We start from the raw sequence: 21848 nt of genomic DNA, 5'->3' as shown, positions 1-21848 counted from the left end.
TACCTTAATAAACCTGATGTCATAATCTGATATTCTGATGAAGAATGAAAGTAGTTGATGCTGTTGTATAAAACACTACTTGTAGAAAAGGATAAAAAGGCTAAAAAACAAAAAAATTAAAGATTAAAACTGTCAGAATGTGAGAAATGAATGCTGATGTAATTCTTGCATTTGTGTACACACTGGAAGCCATACTATTAACATTATTGAAGTATAATTTAAAGAAGAAATTATGTTAGAATCATTAAAAAGACCTAAAATATACAAAAATTAGTATAAAAAGTGTTAAAATACATGCTTAAAAATATATCAACAAATATATAATAATTGTCAAGTGTAAAAAAAATTAATTAATTACTTTTTTAATATAAAATTATAAATACCAATTTAAAAAAATTATGTGTACTTATATATATATGCATTCTGTTATAAGAAATGTAAAAGAAAAAATTAAATAAATTATAAAATTTTAATGAATTAAAAAAAAAAAAAAAAAATTTAATTAAATTTGCAATAAGTTATGAATGCATACATATATATATACACATAATTTGTGTAAAAAAATATTTGTTACCTGTTTTGTTATTTGTTACTTATTTAAATTTACCAAATCACAGTAATAATAATAATAAAATTTAACAAGTTTTTTTTTTTTTGTTTTACAAAATTTATACAAATTTATTCTATTGTAATTTTTTTGCTCTTCTTCTTCACATAAACCACATTACATTTCAATTTTTAAACTTAAATAAATTACTTTAAGTAAAATATTTCTCTCATAAAACTTATTTATCCTATCACAGAATTTTTCAAACTCATTAATTAATAACGCTTTTATTAAAAAAAACTTTTAATTTTTATCTTAATTTAAATTTTTTCTACCTTTTAAAATATAACTTGAAACAATTTCGAATGGTAGCGTCCGTTAATGAAAAATATCGATTCTCGAAAATTCGTGACACGATAATCGATAGATCGATATATACTGTTTTATCATGAAATGTATCTAACACGGTAAAAACTGTTTTGCGGGCAATATTTATAGTCGAACTGGCTTTAACGACACCTGCTCTTTGAATCAAATGAAAAAAAGAAGTTTACGTTTTTTTTTTTACCCCTGAAAATTTTTTTCATATTAAAATTAAAATGAAGGTTATATTTATACGGTATTTTTATAAAAATTGACCTTGTTTCGTTTAATTTATAAACAGTATATATTATGTTATCTAATTTAAAAATTGGTTTCTAAATAATAATTTGGCTTTGCACAATTATATTAGTTTGAGACTATAGTTTTAATTCAATTAAAATTCTGTTATTGAATAAAACTTAATAATATCTCTATAATTATTTTTAGGATCTCTACACATATATGTATAATAAAATCCAAGTGGAAGACAAAATAGTTTAAAAGCATAAGTATCTTTATGTATAAAATCCTAGATTTACTTTTATTAGTGTTTAAAGTGTGAAGGTTTTTTGCTGCAACTAGTACAAACAAACATTAAAAATATTTTTTATTGCAGACTGTATATATAGGACACACAACAAAATAATCTTGGCATAGTTTTAATTCAAAATACTATCAGAAAAACTCTTTGACCATCATTCATATTGTGCAACATTCAAGAAGTCACCTTTAAATAAGACACCATATCTGATTCATTTAATAACTCGTAAGAAAATTTGATAAAACAAAAAAAAGGACCAATTGTAATGTACCTTCATTTTTTTTAAAAATAATTTTTAAATAATTTTACAAGAAAAAGTTTTTAATCGACATTTATATTTTTGAAGAGAGAAAAAAAAATTAAATGAATTTTTTTTAACGAGTACCACCCACATTACAAAAAATTTTGTTTTTACAAATACAATGGATCAATATTTATTCGTAAACCTTGAAATCAAAGTCAACTACAATTAAAAATATTATTCATTACAAAAAAATTCAATAAATAGATTCAATAAAGACAAAAATTAACAATTTAATTGCTGAAACTTAACATTACCGAATAACAATCTTAGAATATAAAAAAAAGGACACATTGGAAAAAGTCATAAATTAATATTAATAGTTTTTGTGTTTTAAAAAAATGAATATTCTCATGTTTTACAAAACTAATGAACCATAAATACTTAAAAACTAATTCTAATCATTTGAAAAAATTGGTTGTTTCGTTATACATATTTGAAAACATTTTGTGGGCATGAATTCGAATACTGCCAGTTATAAATATTATTATAAGCAGATTCCGATAAAATCAAGAGATCAGCTTTGGAAAATAATTAAACATTTTGAAATTGTAACAATTTAAACTAAAATAAAAACTACAACAAACATTTGTGTAAAACTAGTGAGAAAGAAACACACAAGGAAAATTAGTTAAAAAAAAATTAAATGTCAACATATACCAAAAAAGGCAAAAAATTTTGTTATGAATTAAAATTTAAAAAATAAAACATTTTAAAAAGGTTAATTATATAAAAATTAGTTTAATTAAAAAAGAGAAGAAAATTTTGAGAGAGAGAGATAGAGAGAGAAAAAAAATAAAAGAAAAGAAAAATTTACAAGTTTTAAAATTACTTTATAAAAGTAATTTTATAAAAAATATATATATATATATTATTAACTTTTATTTTCGTATATAAATATTTTTTATTTCGAGAAGAATAATGAAATTTTTTTTTTTTTTTTTTTTGAATTGATTTTTGATAAATTTTACCTTTTTTTTTTTTTCTTCTTTTCTTTATTTTTCCATCGTATTTTTATTCATATTTTACTTTATACTTTTTTGTACGGATTAACATGAAAAACAATTCGTATATATATATATATATAAATAAATGACTGATTGATAATTCTCTCCAGTAATATCAATGTCCAGTTAGTGAAAAAAAAAAAAAAAAAAAAACTCATACATTAAAAAAAAAAAACTCATACATTTCATATCCAATAAATGATTTGTGTCAGTGTCAGTTTGTTTGTTTGTTTGTTTCTGTGAAAAAAAAGGCTCCCCTAAAAAAAAAAAAAAAAAATTAATAAATTATTAATTTATTAAAATAATCGAAGGTTATTCTTTAATAATACAAAAATGATCACGAAAAAATAGAGGGTTTGTTATTTTAATTATTTAAAAATGTAATTTTACGTGTAATGAATTAATAATTAAATTTATTGTTTTTACAACATAGGAAAAAAAAAAAAATTCTATATTTTCTCACATAATTAAATAATTTAATGAAATTTTAAAATGACAACAAAAAAAAAAAACTTATTTTAAATAATTTCGTGATCATTCTTAAAAACTAATAAATTTCGAAATAAATAATATAAATAAAATTTATTAAAATAAATAAATAAAAAAATGCCTTTTTAAACTTCTGGTGATTGTGCATTTAAAAATGGATGCATGTCTTTTTGAACTTCTTTATAATCTATTTGTAACATTTCAAAATTTGTTCTAGATTCAAGAAAATGTTCTTCTTCCATTCCTTCATTTAAATACCTTATTAAAAAAAATATATATATATTATTAATAATAATAATAATTTCATATTGTGGCTTTACAAAATACATAAAATTAATTGATTAATACCAGTGAATAAAAGCTTTTTTATTAAACATCAAATCAAATTTTTTCCCTAATTTTTCCCAAGGTTCCGTTATTGCTGTCGTATTAGCAAGCATGCAAACAGCCCTTTGAATTCTTGCCATTTCATCATGTGGAAATTTACTTGGGGGTTGAAAATTTATTCCGACCTTATCACACACAAAAAACAAATTCATATTTAATGAGAAACATTATTATTATTATTATTAAATTCAAATTGTAACGATTACTTTAAATCCTGTTGGACACCATTCGACAAAATCAACGGTTTTCCTATTTCGAATACTTCTTATTGCGGATTTAATATCATTCGATACGATATCTCCTCTGTAAAGAAGACAACATGCGATAAACGTTCCATTTTTTATATTACATTTCACCAATTGATTTGAATTTTCAAAACATTCGCATGTTATGTCGTGAATGGATAATTGTTCGTGAAAAACCTGGAAGAGAAAAGAAAAGAAGGTTTGATGTTAATGCAAAAAGGACATATCTATCATTCTTCCTCCCCGACATTCTTTACCTTTGTTTGATTCGTGATGGGTGCATAAGTTGTCAAAGGAAAATGAAGTCGAGGAAACGGTACAAGATTAACTTGATATTCGGATAAATCGACGTTAAGCATTCCTGTAAATCTTAGTGAGGCTGTTATCGAAGACACAACTTGAGCCAACATTCTATTAAGGGTTGAAAATGTCGGCCTTTCAATGCATAATTTTTTCTGACAAATGTCGTAAAGTGCTTCGTTATCAATCATGAACGTACAATCGGAATAATCGGATTGAAGTGTGCTATGTAATGATAAAACAGAATTATAAGGTTCGACGACGGAACTGGAAAATTGCGGTGCCGGATACACGACATATTCCAAATGACTTTTTTTTGAAAATTCCGTAACGATTTTTTCCATGAGCAAAGATGCAAAACCGGAACCCGTTCCTCCCCCGCATGAATGAAACATCATAAATCCTTGTAATCCTTCACAATTTTCAGCTATTTTTTTTATACCACCAAAAGCAGCATCCAACATTTCTTTTCCAACGGTGTCATGTCCTCTTGCAAAATTACTACAAGCATCTTCTTTACCGGAAATTAATTGATCAGGATGATAAAGCGATCGATATTTTCCCGCTCTGACGCTATCTAAAAAAAAAAAAATAACGTTAATTATTATTATTATTATTTTTTAAATAAACATTTAAATATAAATTTCAGAAACAAAAATTTAAAAAAAAAAAAAAAAAAAAACCGTTAAAAAGTTTTTATAATAATATTTGATAATTCAATTATAATAAAAATCATACCTAAAACCGTTGGTTCCAAGTCAACCATTACCAACCTGGGTATCATCTTTTCTTCTGCTTGTGAAAAAAATGTTTGAGCGGAATCTCCTAAAAGATTTTTACAATTTTCTCTATTTTTCATAACGAATCCATCAGGACTTATACCATGTTCGATGCAAAAAAGTTCCCACATTGTATTACCCATTTGTATGCCAGCTTGGCCGACATGTACACAAACGCATTCCCTCTACAAATTTTTTTTTTTTTTTTTTTTTTTTTATTCAAAATATTTAATTAATTAAATAAATAAATGTTTAAATTAAAAAAAAATTATTATTATTATTATTATTATAAAATCTTACCATTTTGATTTTATTTATTTATAATTAAAAATTTTGACAAATTTATTAAGTAATCACGACAAATTTAGAAAGAGTGAAAAAAAAAAAAAAAAAAAAAAAAATTTGTATTCAAAAATTATTTTTTTATTATTATTTTTATTTTTATTTTAAAAGGATAAACTAAAAATTTAAAAAAAAAAAAAAAAAAAAAAAAAAAAAACTAAAAAAAGGCAAAAACAAAAAAGCTTTCACATGTTTTTAAATTAAATTGTTGTGAAAAAAAATTTTTTATTCTAAATTTTTATATTATGTTTGACAAGTATGATACATAACAATTCACTCTCTCTCTCTCTCTCTCTCTCTCTATCGGTTTCCCCCAACCCCCACCCCCCAACCCCCCCTAACAACTTATACCAAACTGTTTTAATATACATATAGTTTAAAGTTTAAGAAAAATATTTTAAATTATGATAAAAATTGATAAAAAAGCAAAAAAATTTGACAACATCACCACCACCACCACCACCACCATTTTGAAAGTTTTTTTTTTTAAATTTTTGTTTTCTCTCTCTCTCTCTTATTTTAATTTAATTATTATACTTTTCTTTTCTTTTTTTTTAATTTAATTATTTTATTATCATTATAAAAAAAATAAAAGAAAATTTTCATTTTCCCTTTTTCTGATCTTGGGTCACCAGTGATATCAACTAGCAAAACTACAAATCCAGTTATATCAATCTAGCAAATATATTAGTAGAACAAAATATGAAGAATGGCTAGTGGGGAGCCCGAATCAAAATATAAAGTGGGGAGACCTTATGAGATAACATTCAAGTAGGTTTCTAGAATTATTATTATTATTATTATTATACGTTTGAATATTGAATTGAGATTATATTAGTGACTTTCGTCGACGACGTTGGTCGGACGGTCGGTTGGTCGGACAATCATCAACAACCGGCCTCTTGAACAACAACAACAACAACAAAAATTGGCTTTCACCTATAATAATACGGTCGTTAATAAAAAAATGTTTGCGCAAGCATAGAATGGATAGATTTCAAGGTGTGGATAATGCTTGTATTATGCAAGTTATATTATTTTTTATTAACTACATCTATTTTTATACAAATATATGCTTTTGGAAACGATGATGATGATGATGATGATGATTATGGTGGTCAACTGCGCGAAGGAGTTCATGATAAGAGTGAGTAATTTTCAATAATTTTTTATCTGAAATTTAAATTTGTTTAATTAGTTACACATAAATGTAAATTATTTTATTTTTCTCCCACTTACCAATGTTAACTTTTAACAAAACTCTTCAAATTGTTTTTTTTACAAGAATCAAAAACCAAAAAAGATAAATTCTATTCAAATGATACAAAATTTTATTTATTTTATGTTTCAATCAGTTATAACTAATACCTTCTGATACCTTGATTAGGTATCAATTAAAAAATTACTTTTAAATGAGTTAAATAATAACTTAAAAGCTTTTTATTATTATTTTTAACCTGATGCATCCATTAATTTTTACATCCACATACTCTCCTTCTCATGATCATTTAATTAAATTTTAAATTTTTCCCTTTTAAAAAAAGAAAAGAAAAGTAATTAAAAGTGAAAATTAACAAGTTGAAGAAATCATATTAATCTGTGACAGAGTAAATTTTTTTTTTTTTTTTTAAAGTAAAAACAATTATTAATTTATTATGACAAAAGTGAAAATAATATGTTGACACTTTCATTTATATGAATATATATTTGCCGTTAGTAAAAAAGTTACATGACCACAAAATCAACTCAACTGATTTCACACACACACACACACAGTTTTTAAGAGAAATCAGTTTTTTTTTTATTTATTTATTTAAGTAAACTACATAAAAATTATTAACTTATTATTTTTATTAAGATAAAATTACGGTTACAAAAAAAAAAAAACACAAAATTTTTGTTTCGAAACGATTTCATCAACCGTTGCCGGCGGTTTTACGTTGGCAAACCTGACGAAAAACAAAACAATGACGCGTTATTATAAATCGATCATGATTTTATTTAATTTAATGATTTTTTTTTTTCGGATTTTAACGAATTAAATTATAATCTACTAAAAAAAAAAGAAAAAGAAAAATAATACTTTTAAAATAATAATAATTATTAACGGTAATTAAAAGAGTAAGAAATTTATTATTATTTCCTCATTGCAAATTTTTTTTTAAATTATGTAACGAACTTTTTTTTTTTATTCCGTTTGCACAAAACTGCACAAAAACACGAATGGAAACGTTTTTTTTTTTTTTTTTTCTTTTGATTTTGTTATGTAATAAATATATATATATATATATAAAAAAATTAAAAGTTTCTCGTTAAATTTACCGGAAATGATTTTAAAGTGAAATTTTCTGTTTGTTTACGCACGTAAAAAGGAAGTTTTATTATATTATCGATTGAATATTTGCCAACTGGAATTTTGTTTGTTGTAACTTTTTAAAAAAAAAAAAAAAAAAATTTTTTTTTTTTACTTTCTTTTTAAATATTCATTTTGATTCCAACAAATCAAAGAAAACAAAATATTTTGTTTTTGTATGAAAAATTCATTTTTTATTTTTTTTTCAGTTGAAAATTTAGTTCGAAGATGGGCTCCTTTAGTTTTTTTAGCACCTGGAGAACAATTTTTTCCCAGTAGCGTCACTGAATTTTTAGATCACATAATTGCAATACCTGAAAAATATCAGGGAAGTAGCGTGTATGAAAATCCTTATCCAGAATCGAGAGAAATTGCTGTCGATGACCTTCCAAAAGGTCACTTATCAGAAACTTGGTTTTTGACAACAACAGAAGACGTTGGTTAGCTTTTATTTTTTTATTTTTTCTGAATTTTTATATAATATAATTCAAAACAAAAGATGAGAGAATTATCATCATTATTATTTTCCACAGATTCTCTCCTAAGGAATTCATCTTCGTTTATATACGGGCGAAATCCTCAAAAATATTCCGTACCTGTTTACGCTTTGATTGAAGTCTGTCAACCAACTCAAAAAAATTTTTTTAATTTTAATAATAATTTAACAAAAAATGAAAAAATTAAGAAAAATTCAAATATAAATTTTCACGTAACCTATTGGATGTTTTATCCTTTTAGTCAAGGAAAAGCCATATGTACGTTTAATATGGGACGTTTTGGTGCCTGGCCTATACCTAGGGTTAACGACATTTGTTTGGGTGATATAAAAGTATTTGGAAATCACGTTGGAGATTGGGAACACATAAGTTTATATTTTGAAGTAAATTATTATTATTTTTTTTTTTTTTTGATGTTGGCACACCTTTTAAGAATAAAACGCTAAGATAAGTTTATCTTTAAACGTTTCAGGGTTCTGAATTTCCAAAAAAAATGTACGTATCGACACATGATGTCGGTGCCTTTTACACGTATTCTAAAACATATAATCATTTCAAGTTTGAAAAAAGAGAAATTCGTAAAGGTATTTTACAACGTCCTATGTTTCCTCCAATCATGAGACTGATGGCTCCGGATCAAAGACCTGTTTTGTTTTCGGCAAAAGGTTCCCACGGATTGTGGACGGGTCCTGGTAGGCATCGATTTGTACGAATTCCACGTCTCTACGACGACAGCGGATTCGGCGTCCCTTGGAAAACGTGGGAAAATTTAAAACTTCTTAAATCTCATTCTTACACTCAGCGTAACTGGTTAAAATATAGAGGAAAATGGGGAAATCAAAAAACTCGTTGTCATCCATTTTCTAAATTAGGCATCAACATATGTGAAATAACAGATGGTCCAACGGGGATTCCCCTTAAAAAAATGAACTTTCAATGCGCTTCAAAACCAAAGAAAATCACACAAAGAAATATTAGACACTAGTAACTAAGACTTCCTTTAAGACAAATTAATTAATCCTTTTTTTTTTTTTTTTTGTTTCTCGAATAAAAGGAAACAAATAATAAAAATAATTTTAGTAAAAAAAAAAAACAAAACTAAAATTATTAGTATTATTTTTACAATATTTAGTATTAGTTTAAATGCTTTTATTTAAATAAATTACACTATAATATTTAAAATATGTAAAAAAAAATTTTTTTTTGAAGGCATCTCGTTCAATTTATTGAATCATTATTAGAAATAAAATAAATAAATAAAATAATATTCAAACAATTTCACTTAAATTCTATTTTTAAAAAAAAAAAAAAAAAAAAAAATATTTAATAAAAATCAAATTAAAAATTAGGAATGATTAATAATAAAAAAAAATTTATTAAAATTTTATTTATGTAAGATTAATAATTGATCATTTTTTTTTCGGGAATAATTTACTAATAATATGAATTAACCTGTCATGACCAAACGAACAAATTCTTCATAATTTATGTTCCCTTGAGAATCTTCCTGACCTGACAGTACCTGTTCTACTTCCTCATCTGTCAATTTTTCTCCTACAACAAACAAAAATTTCAGAAAAAATTTCACTCAAAAATGAATATAAAAAATTAGAAAACTAAATAATTCATTCATTCATTTCTCGACAACTTAATAAAATCAAATTTTAAGGAATATTAACGCAAAAATAAACAATTCAAATAATCGTCAAAAAGTAAACACAAGTGTTTTGTCAACAGTATGTCTCAAATTCTTTTAAAAAATACTTCATTTCTTTTACTTTTATGGAAAAACTTAATTTACACAAAAAGAAATACAATACTAAATAAAAATTTTGCAAAAAAAAAAAAAAAAAAAAACAAATAGTAATTAAAGTACCTAAGGTGGTAAGCAAGTGCCTTAATTCTGCAGATGATATAAAACCATTTCCATCTTTATCGAAATGACGCAAACCTTCGATAAAATCATCTGCTGTGTCGCTGGTCCTACTCTTAGATATCGTCTGATAAATTGGCAAAAAAACTTCAAAACTTATTCTCTCATCTTTAAAAAAAAAAAATACAAAAATTTTTAAGATATAAATCATAAAATAAATAATAAAAATATTTTTTAAAAATATAAATTATTATTAATTAATACAAAATTTGGATAATGGACAAAAACGAAAAAGAATCATACCTGCTTTATGCTGTTTGGTAAATTTTTTAACTTCTGATTCGATAGGGTTTTGTCCCAAAGCTCTAAGAACATCCCCTATTTGTGATATATGAATTTTTCCATCTCCTCTGCTGTCAAATAATTGGAAAGCTTCCTGAAACTCTATGAATAATATTTAAATTGAAAAACACTTTCTAAAATATATTTTATAAATGTAAATAGTTTCACCCAAAAGTAAAGAAACAAAAAAAAAAAAAGAAAACAAAATTTTTATGGATTTCACCTTCCATTGTAGACAAAATTTTCCTATTAGGTTCATATCCATACATTTTATTATTTTAAAAAAAAAACAAAAGGAAAAGACAAAATATAACAACAAGGAAAAATAACAAAACGTTTCACAACGGATTCACAAAAAAGATTGTTAAAAACTAATTTACGCTTAAAGGTAACATTAAATTAGCTCGTTATGTACGTCCCTAATCCTTTTAAAAATTTTCCCTAATATGGTGAAGTTAGTTTAACTTTGGGCGTGTCATGTGCAAATTGAGTCATATTGTAAGGTATATCTGACCTTAATTTTAAATAAAATAATAATAAACTTACCAGCTAATTGATCTTCACTGTACGAAGCCTGTTAATAACAAAAAAAAAAAAAACATCTTAAATTAATAAATATATATATTTTCGTTAAATAAATAAATAAAACAAATGATTTGATAAGACTTATGATGATATTTACCATTTTGTTTTAACAATTTGTCAGGCATATGATTTTGTTCTGCAAAATTCGTCACGTTGCCTCAAATCAAAATGGAGGATCTTAAAAATAAAACCGCCAAAATAAAACGAGTTGTCAAAAATGAATTTGAAATAAAAGTTAAATAAAAGTTTCTTATTATTTCCCCTCCCCCCGAAAATGTAGAAAATATTAAAAATAAATCTGCATTTAATAAGCAAAATAATAATAATTACAAAAGTATTAAAAGAATTCTCTTTCTAAATGATGATTATTACTTCCATTAATTTTTAATTTTTACGTCACATTTCAAATACGTAATCGAATATAAAATATTAAGTTTACTTATTTCTTTTATTTAAAAAAACAAAAAAAAAAAAAAACCTTTTCCATTTTAAAATACGTTTTTAAACACATTACGATTCAAATCGGTATGAATTCTATTACAATAAAATCAAAAATATGTTTATTAACGAAAAACGGGAGGGAAGCGGGGGTGGGGGGGGGGGTAAAGCACGCAAATAAAAAAAAATTTTTTTTAAATAATAATTTTTTTAAAACATTGAATTAACGCGTATGAATATGTATATAAATATAGAATTTAAAAAAAAAAAAAAATTTCACCCTATTTTCAATACAACTACGTATTATTTTAACGAATCGAATAACATAACCGACATGTGCTGCCATCTAACTTTCTTTAAATAACCGTAATTATCGTCGGGTACACGAAAAAACTTTCTCTTACACACTAACGGTCACATCAAATTAAATAAATTTTTGCATAAGAACAATCTTTTCTTTTCTTTTCTTTTTTTTAAATAATATAAATATTTTATAATAAACTCTAACAAATAAATAAATGAAAAAAAAAAAAAAAAAAAAAATTACTCAAAGTTTTTCCTTCATTATGGATTTATAATAAATTTTAATTTCTTTTTTATAATTATTATTATCATACATACCATTTTTATAATTAATTAAAATCTTGAAAAAATCATTTTCCCAAAAAGATAAATTTAAAAAAATAATTCAAATTTAATTAGAATTTAAAAAAAAAAAAAAAAATAAAACAAATGAAAATTTATAAACATGACACTACACCGAAATAATCAAATATGGCGGCGTATCACGTGAGTTATTTTAATGTTATTGTTTTTAATTTCTGTCGTGGCAAAAGAAAATGGAGGGAAAAAAAGGATAAACAAAAAAGTCATAGACGATATGATGAGAAAATGAAAAACAATATGAATAAAAAATAAACAATTGAATATATATATATTTTTTTTCTATAATTATTTATTTAACTTTTTTTTTTTTTTATATTTTTATTATTATTATTATTCTTTTTATTATTTTTTTTTTTTGTTTTTTTATTTTTAAATATCAATTTAATATTTTTATAAATTTTTTGTTTCTCTTTAATTTAAAATGTTTACAACACGTGTAATTATTATTATTATTGCAATATTTTTATTATTTTATAAACGTTTTTATTTCTTTCCTTTTTTCATTCTTTCTTTCATTCATTTTGTTTAATTTTTATTTATATATATATATAAAACTGAACAATAAAAAAAAAAAAAAAACCGTGAGAAAAAAAATACAAAAAATAAAATAAAATTTTTTCTTTTCACAGAGCAGGAGCAATGGCAGCAGCAGCAGCAGCATCAACAGCAGCAGCGGCAGCAGGAGCAGTAGATAATCCATTTTCTTCTTCTTCTTTTATTTTTGTTTTTTTTTTTTTTTTTATTTATTTATTTAATTTTACATTCATTATTTTTTTTTAATTGTACAAGACAGTATCACAGCACATTCATATTTTTTTTCTCTTTTTTTTTTCTATTTTCTATTTTTTTTTTTTTTTGATAATAATAATAAAAAATAATAATTTTTCAATTTAAGGGGCATAACAATTTTTTTATTTAAACTTATTTTAAAGTATTATTTTTTTTTTTATTATGCTATCTGTCAAATTTATTTAATTTTTTTTGTCATACATTATATTTAAAAAAAAAAAAAACTAATCCGCCATTTTCTTTTTCATTTATTTATTAGGGTAACATTTATTTGTAAAAAAAAAAAACTTTTCCCTTATTATAATTGACATGTTTTTTTTTAAAAAAACAAAAAAAAAAAATCAAATTGTTATGCCCCCCCCCCACTTATTAAACATAAATAATAATAATAATAATAATAATAATAAATCTCTGTACAATATATATATATATATGGATTTATTTTATTATTTTAATTATTTTTATTCAAATTTCTTTTTTTTTTTTTTTTTTTTCATTCTTTCCTTTTACTTTCCTTTTCTTTCCATTTTTGTTTTGTTTTCATTCATTAAAAAAAAATAAAAAAAAAAAAAAGGGGGAGAAAGAAAAAAAAAATTAACCCGAACATTTATACACGTTTTTTTTTTTTTTTTTTTTTTTCACAAAAATAAAAAAAATTTTTATACAATTTTTTTTTTTTTTTAATATTTTATTTTCGAATTAATATAATAATAATAATAATAATAATAATAATCTTATAAATTTTTCGTTTTTTTAATTTTTTCTTTTTTAAAACAATCTTCATCAATCCATCCTTTTTTTTTTTTTTTCTTATTTTTATTTTTAATAATTTTTTTTTTTTTTTTTTTGCTTTTTTATTTTTATAATATATTTACTTAATTATAACTATATATTATCTACAAATATAATACAAATATTTTTTTTAAAAAAAAAAAAAAAAAAAAAGAAAAGAAAAAGAAAAAAGAAAAAAAAATTTAAATTTTCATTAATAAAAACTTTACATTGAAATAATTTATGTATTTGTTTATTTTTTGTTGAGGGGAAAAAAGGAAAATCTTATCATTATTATTATTATTACTATTATTACTTTGTATAAATTTTCATTATTATTATTACTATTATTATTATTATTATTATTATTATTAAGTACGAATTAAAACTCTTTTTTAAAAATAAAAAAATAAAAAAAAATATTAGGCACAGGTACGTATGGATATTTATTTTTATTTTATTATTTTTTTTCTTTTAAACGAGGGAGGAAATAATAATATATTTATTTATTTATTTATTATTATCATTATTATTATTATTAATAATAATATAAGTAAAAATGGCACAGTCGACAATTAAAATGAAAAATTTTTGATGATAAAAAAAAAAAAAAATTAAAATTAAAAACTCGATGGATAAAATCGTTATTTAAATAAAATAAAATAAAATAAAAATTCGGAAAAACTAATCGTAGTAAGTGCCTGAAAAACTACAAAATATAATAATAATAATAATAATAATAATAATAATAATAATAATAATAATAATAATAGTAGTAATAGTAGCAGTAATTCGTGATTGAGGAAATTTATTTTATTTTATTTTATGTATTTAAGCACCAATTACTTATTTATTTATTTATTTCCCTTAAACCTCATCTCCATTATACTCCTTTAAAACAATTTTTCTTTCCCTTCCCTTCCCTCCCCTCCCCTCCATTCTTCCCCCTTCCCTCCTCTTCCTACTTTTTCCTCCCTCATCTTTATCTTATGATTATTATTTTTCCTCGAATCGTCGTCAATACAATTAAGATCACCACAGTCAATTAAATAAAATATTTAATTTTTTTTTTTTTTTATTGTTGAACCCGTAATAATAATAATAATAATAATAATAATAATAATAATAGTTTTTGTTTTTTTTTGTTCCGACATTATTCATATTCAAAATAGTTATCAAGAATTATTTAAAAAATTAAAATAAATAATCGAATTGCACAACATTATGTAAAAAAAAAAAAAAAAAAAAAAAAAACGAGGGGGGCCGATTTAAATTTAAAATTTCGACTTTAATTAATTAATAAAAATTTTTTATATATTGTAAAAAGTAAATCAATCATTTTCTATCCTTTTCCTAACGGGTAAAACTAAAATTTCCAATTAAAATTTTGCGCAGGTTTTGTGCCAAAATGATTCATATTTATTAACGCGAGTTAAAACAAAATCATATACACTTGATTAGGTTACAAGTTTTAAAAAAAATTAAATTTTCTTTCTTTTTTTCTTTTTTTTTTCTTTTTTTTTTTTTTTTGTTTTTAAAAAAATATAAATAAATAAATTATTCGTTGTGAAATCGAAAATGAAAACGATTTACCTTGCATTTACCGGTTGATAATAATTATTGTTTTTTTTTTCTGTGTCTACTGCTTTTTTTTTTTTTTTTAATAAAAAAAAAATTGATCGTTATAAATAATACAGTCCGAAAGAAAAAACCGAAAACGTAATTTCAGTTTTATATATATATATATATTTCATAGATGAAATAAACTACTATTTCCGGAATAATAAATGAAAGTGTTTCCGGTAAATCGTTTTCACATCGTGCGTACAACAACAACAACACATAACATTTACGCGCTTTTTCTTCAATTGACATAATTTTTTAAAAATTTTCGCTTAATTAGCGAATTACATTTTAAAATTTTTACTCTTTCTTCTCACTCCATTAATATAAAAAAAAAAAAAAAAACCGTTTTTAATTTAATTTCATATTATTCGACAGAGAGAGAGAGAGAGAGAGAGTGAGAGAGAGAAATAATAAAAAGGACGGGTCACGCGGAAGAAAAGGAATAGAGAACACAATGGGTGAATTACCCTCACAACCTGAGCGTGTCAATTTCTTCCGTAAACTGCTATGAACTCACTAGTACCTGCATGAGTTCCATTTCTTGTCCCTGAATTTGACAAGGTGACAGAGATGGAGATGTATCTGACGTTGCAGATTTGAGTACTTCGTCCGCGCTCACGGGAGTCAATTTCCACGTGGGTAGAAAATCGTCGAATTCGTGAACCAAATCTTGAGTCGTCGATGAATCCGAAAATAGTTCGTTGTTGTTCATCGGATCCAAATCCGATTGACTGGACAAACTTAGCACCGAACCCCAGTTAATACTTTTAGCATTGTCTTCGTCTCCCACGCCCGAATCCGAATCGCAACACTGATTTGCAAGGGGAAACGGCGTCGCCCGACCCGATTGTTCGTAAAATTCGGGACCCGCTCTGTAGGAAGAAGCAGAAGGAGTGATGTCAGGCACTTCGAGGAACTGAGGCGGAGGAAAAGTCGGATCGACTTCGGCAGGTGAAGGAGTTGGAGGTAAGGGTGGCGGTGACGCGCAAGTTGCATGCCCGGGTAAACCACCGTAAAAACAACCTTCCTGTTCCATTTCTCGTTCTATGTATCTTAAAGTGTTACATATAAGCACTGATTTTAACAGACTAGGGTCTGTGAATTGTCTATATCGTCCTAGCTTACACATAGAAAGATTAAAGACAGCGAGTCGCCTTTGGCGGTAACATGAGGTTTCAGGTGCGCGTTTGCACCAACTAGTCCTCTCTGCGTCACAGCACTTATCTAAAGAACTAGGCGTCCTATTTCGCGCACTTGCTGGGCTCGGACCCAGTTCCAGGTACGATTTACCGTTTTCTTCACATCGTATCGTCTGCTGGGGAGACGATGAGGGATATCCTCCCCAATACTGAGAATTTTTCGTAGAAGAATAAGAAGAGGATCGACTAACGTAATGCACCGGACTACTACTACCGCCCGAATATCCTTGATCCTCGTAACCAGAATTTTTATTATTGAAACACGAATCTTCCGAAGAATACCTACAAGAGTATGATTTTCCAGCGGGTAAATATTTTCCCTCTATTCGTTCCTCTTCTTCATCGTCGAAATCTTCGTCGTCCACTTCGTCATCATCCTCGAGTAAAGTCGTTAATAGAGCCGGACGTTGAGCAGCCCAATCCGGCGGAGCAACAGATGCTAATTCTTCAAGACGGGAGGGTTTGGACGGTTTTGGTAAGTTTAAATTTTGACCAGGTACATCGGCCACCCACGTCTGGTCCTCACTTTTACATTGTTTTGCGGAGGATAAAAGCCCTTCGTCGTCTTCCCCTCCACCACCAAGTTTGCGTTTATTCGCTGAAGGGAGCCCCATCAAGTCAGGGCTCTGAAATACAAAAAAAAAAAAAAAAAACAATGTTAATATCACATATAAATAAATTAATAATAATAATAATAATAATAATAAAATGAAACTTTTTCAAAACGAGTTTATAAATACTATCACACAAATTTATTTATTTATTTACTATTTTCACTTTTTTTTTTTTTGTTACAAAGAGTAAAAGAGTGGGCCATTACACATGTGCCTGGATTCACCATACCGTGAAATTCCTTACGTCATCCATATTCGTAAAATTTTTATTAATTTAATGTAAATTTTTTTTTTATTAATTAAAAAAAGTTTCAAATTTAAAATCTTCATTTTTCTACGAGTTATATAAAATATTATAAATAACGTTTCGAAAAAAAAAAGAAAGAAAAAAAAAAGAAATCGAATCCCATATAATTTCTATATATAAAAAAAAAAAATTTTAGTGTATTGAAATTATCTAAACGCAAGATTTCAGGCGTTACTCACACGTTCAAAATACACGTTTGGTTTTATTTTCTATTTTTATTATAATTATTATTATATAAATATATATACTTAAATGTGGTCTTTTTATTAATTATTATTTCATTAATAAAAATATTCAACAAAAAATAAATAAATCAAACTTTTTTTAAATATATTTTGTAAAAAATTCTTATGTAAATAGTTACAAGAGTTAGTTTTTTTTTTTTTTTTTTAAACAAAAGTTATTTATTTATAGCAAACTAAATTTTATAGTTTTTTTTTAAATTGATGCGTAATAGAAAATAAAACCACAATCGCTTCAAAGATACGAAAATCATTCAAGGTAAAACAAAAAAAAAAAAAACATAAATGTATTATGTAAAGTTTTAAATTTAATATCAAAATCAAATCAAAAAAAAAAAAAAAAAAAATTAACGAAAGGAGTTTAGTATTATTATTATTATATGTAATGCATAAAGGAAGCAATGGAAGTTTTTAAAAATAATTAATTAACTGAAAAACACTCAAACCGATCGAATATTATCTACTACAAAAAAAAAAAAAAATGAAGAAGAATCAAACGAAATTATATAAAAAGGAAAAATCGCGCCGCAAAAAATGATGGAAAAAGACAAATAAAAATGTTTTATTTGTTAATGAACGACATGTGTCAACAGTTTCTTTTCAATAAATGCGTCACTTTTCAAAAACCACGTGTACCAACCTACCAAAAGTGGTCTTTTTTTAATTTCGATAAAATATATATAGATTTATAATAATACTCGTGTATAAAAAGTAACAATTCAAAAAATTTTCAAATTTATCTTTTTTAAATTTATTTACCACCCCGAAATTTATGTTTTGAAAAAATAAAACGAAGGAATTTAAAATTTATACATATACATCAAATGTCCTCAATTTTTAAAAAATGTCTAACAATTACAATTAATATTATCCAAAAAACAATTATTATTTTTTTTATTTATTTATTTACGTTCAACCAAAGGAAAGTATACCAAAAAAAAAAAAAAAGTTTTTAAAAAAAAAAAAAACTTTGTTTTTTTTTTTTTTTTTTTTAGTCTACAAAAAGTCGTGGAAGGAAAGTTTTGATAGAGAGAAACAAAAAAAAAAAAATTTTTTTTTTTTCTGCGTAATGACGTTATTGGCACGAGTTGGCAACGCAGCATTGCGCCGACGTTCCGTGCTGATACCCACATAGCTTTGTTAAATTAAAAAAAACTTGGCTTCGAACAGAAATAGCATTCTAACCTCGTTCTTTTTATCATTAAATTTTAATTGAACCGACACAAATGTTTTTCGAAAGACTACATTCCCAATGTAAAACCAACGTTCTAATCGTATTTTCTTATAATAGAGATAATTACCGAAGGTTAAAATAGCAGTAGAAACTCACGGATAAGAGTCCCCGAATACTAGGGAGTCATTATTTATATAATACCACTACGCTAAACTAGTTTCACAAAAAAAAAAATTTCCCGTCTGATCTTTCGCTACAACAAAAAATAAATAAATAAATAAATTTAATAACAAAACATCCCTCAAAAATTATTTGTAATCATCATTTATTTAAAACTAAAAATACTACAATGCGACGTAATAAAATAAAATCTATTTATTAAAGTTAATAATTTCAAACAAAGTTTTTAAACGGTTTTATGTAATCTGCCTACGCCTTTAGAAAAGTGAGAAAGAGAAAAAACCAAAGTTGAATAAAATACTCTTTAAAAATAATTATAACGTGTTGTATTTAACGCCATGTTTAATTTATAATAATAATATATTTAATAACGATCGTTTAATTCAGACAAAATGTTATATACACAAAATTTGAATTAAGGTAACCGAGACTTTACGTATTATTACACGAAAAAAAAATTTAATTAGAAATTTTCACCTATTTGAAAGGGGAGTGTATTAGATTTGTAAATAATTTAGGTCTTTAAATTTAAATTTCGATACCCAACGTCCGACAAACTTACTTAAAACTTTTAAAAAAACAACAGCAACAGCAGCAGAAGACACGAATATTTTCATTTTTAAAAATAAAATAAAATAAATTACTCCTTCTTACTGAGGGACTCTATACGTGTCGGTAACATTTTTTTCATTTTCAGTTACTGCGCATCTCATCTCGCGCATTTTACGTTCATGACTTAACAACCCAACCAACTTATATCCCAAATCCTTTTATCTGGCCTGGCATCCTATAGATACAACTTTTTTTTTAAAAAAAAAAAAAATACAGTTTTAACGAACGAATTACCCGCTCTTTTTTTCTTTTTTTTTCAAAAATAATATTAAACCCGTGAAAAGAAATATTAACCGAGGTAGATATTCATATTACTTCCGCAATGATGGCGGCGGTGGTGGTAGTTGTATTGCCTAAAATTATAAATAAATAAAAAAATGAAAAAAAGGGGCATTTTCAAACGAAACGATATGAAATTTAAACATGGCTCCTAATCTTTAAAAAAAAATACTCTAGATTAATGAGAATTTTGTTGTTTTATTTATTTTATTAAAAACCCTCAAACGACTTATCTCTCTTTCTCTCTCTCTCTCTCTCTCTCTCTCTGTTATGTATGAGAAAATATTCAAATAAAATCAAATTGAAAATAAATAAATTTCCATCAATATTTTTTCTTCATTTACCATGTGATCAATTTTATTTTTATTTTTTTTCGAGTAAAAAATACTACAACGAGTTATATACTATCAAAAAATAAAATTAAATTTTTTAAAAAAATTTTTTGCAAAAAAAAAAAAAAAAAGGCGACAAACTGTCGGGAAGAAAAACGAAGAATGGAAAAACATTCATCCATGCCCACCGAAGAGAAGAGAAAGAGAGATAGAGAGATAGATAGAGAGAGAGAGAGAGAAAAAAAAAACAACAACAAACAGAAGAAGCGCAAACTCAGTTTTATTCGTTTTTAGAAGGCGTTGCCTGGCAACGTTTCATGGAAATTTCGAACACACACACACACACACGTCTCTCTCTCTCTCTCTCTTTCTCTCATTTTTCTCCTTATTTCGTAAAATTTAAACTTTTTTTTTCTCTCTCTCTCTCTCTTTACCACTTTTTTTTTTTTTTTATTCATCCCATTTCTTTTTTCCTTTTCTATTCCTTACTATATATTTCACAAGTTCCACGACCTTTTTTTTTTAATTTTTTTTATTTTTCTTTCATATTTTTTACCATTCGATTTTCTTGCCCCCGTCCCCCTCCTCCCCCTCACTTCCCCGCCCCGCTCACTTTTCGGCGTAAAAAAATTTTTTATACACAACATACCGAACACAACTTTTTTGATTTCCTGATTTAGTTCCCGCCAAAAATTTGTTTCGTTTTTTATTATTATTATTAATATCAACGACTACGTTTATATTGATTTGTCATCCCCCCTTTTTTTCCTTATTTAAATCTTTAAATAATTAATAATTTCATTTTTGACAACACACAAAAGTTAAAAACAAAAAAAAAAACGATACCGGAAGACAAATAATAATAATAATAATAAAAACAACAACAACAACCTAATCACATTGACAATTGATAAGATAATTATCAATATGAAAAAAAAAAAAAAAAAAAAAATTAAAAGTAGAAAAACAAAAAAAAAATTCAAAGGAAATCGGAAAAGCAACAAGTTTTATAAAGCCTGACTCAATCCCGAAAGGAGGGTTAAAATAAATAAAATCCTAGGGGACAAAATGGAAGGTTTTTTTTTTTTTTTTTTTTTTAAAGGGACACACAATCGAACATTTGCATCATCATCATCATCATCATCACCCATACGATAAGTACATATGAAAAATCGGGGTCAAAAAAAAAAAAGAAAAGTTATTGAATGGATATGGAAAAGGCGAAATGCAATAAAAGACGGGAGGAAGAATTGAATGAAAGGGATGAAAAATAAGGAAGGAACAGAAGATGGGTTGAAGTCACCTAAAAAAAAAAAAAAAGGGTCTTTCAATTAACTTGGAAGAGTTTTCCCCAATGAAATGTCAATCCCCAATATTTTCTCTTCGAAAAAATAAAAATAAAATAAAATAAAAACGACCAGCCATATAAACTAAAAAACAAAACAAAAAGAAAATTCAGATAAATTTTTATCAAATACATAGATACATAAGTTTTTTTTTTTAAAATAATTTTATGCAAATTAAAATTACAAAAAAAATATTAATAACATTTATTAAAAAATTAAAATAAATTCAAAGTTTTGATTGCATTGTACCAACCAAACAAACATTATACCAACAAAACAAAACAAAACTTAATTAAAGCCCATCATTTATTAGAGACCCTAA

At 24.7% G+C, this 21848-nt stretch overlaps 4 protein-coding genes across 4 annotated transcripts; 1 reads left to right on the top strand and 3 right to left on the bottom strand.

The window, feature by feature from the left end:
- Positions 1-3373: 3373 nt before the first annotated feature.
- On the bottom strand, positions 3374-5102 carry Phum_PHUM172580 (tubulin alpha-1 chain, putative; the record flags this gene model as incomplete). The annotated part of the gene is made up of 5 exons (XM_002425034.1): positions 3374-3506; positions 3597-3760; positions 3842-4057; positions 4138-4757; positions 4919-5102. 5 exons carry the CDS (start codon positions 5100-5102, stop codon positions 3374-3376), a joined length of 1317 nt encoding a protein of 438 aa, XP_002425079.1.
- Positions 5103-6287: 1185 nt separating this feature from the next.
- On the top strand, positions 6288-9136 carry Phum_PHUM172570 (uncharacterized protein; the record flags this gene model as incomplete). Its single annotated transcript, XM_002425033.1, has 4 exons — positions 6288-6318; positions 7864-8094; positions 8188-8534; positions 8624-9136. The coding sequence occupies 4 exons, from the start codon at positions 6288-6290 to the stop codon at positions 9134-9136; spliced, it is 1122 nt and encodes a 373-aa protein (XP_002425078.1).
- A 462-nt stretch (positions 9137-9598) lies between these two features.
- Positions 9599-10635, bottom strand: Phum_PHUM172560 (myosin-2 essential light chain, putative; the record flags this gene model as incomplete). The annotated part of the gene is made up of 4 exons (XM_002425032.1): positions 9599-9705; positions 10028-10192; positions 10328-10468; positions 10590-10635. The coding sequence occupies 4 exons, from the start codon at positions 10633-10635 to the stop codon at positions 9599-9601; spliced, it is 459 nt and encodes a 152-aa protein (XP_002425077.1).
- A 5111-nt stretch (positions 10636-15746) lies between these two features.
- Positions 15747-17307, bottom strand: Phum_PHUM172550 (uncharacterized protein; the record flags this gene model as incomplete). Its single annotated transcript, XM_002425031.1, has 2 exons — positions 15747-17066; positions 17284-17307. The coding sequence occupies 2 exons, from the start codon at positions 17305-17307 to the stop codon at positions 15747-15749; spliced, it is 1344 nt and encodes a 447-aa protein (XP_002425076.1).
- Positions 17308-21848: the final 4541 nt, after the last annotated feature.

The sequence above is a fragment of the Pediculus humanus genome, genomic scaffold (assembly GCF_000006295.1).
Source record: "Pediculus humanus corporis 1103172107520 genomic scaffold, whole genome shotgun sequence".
In the NCBI taxonomy this organism is placed as follows: Eukaryota; Metazoa; Arthropoda; class Insecta; order Psocodea; family Pediculidae; genus Pediculus; species Pediculus humanus.
This window is presented reverse-complemented; position numbering and strand designations above follow the sequence as displayed.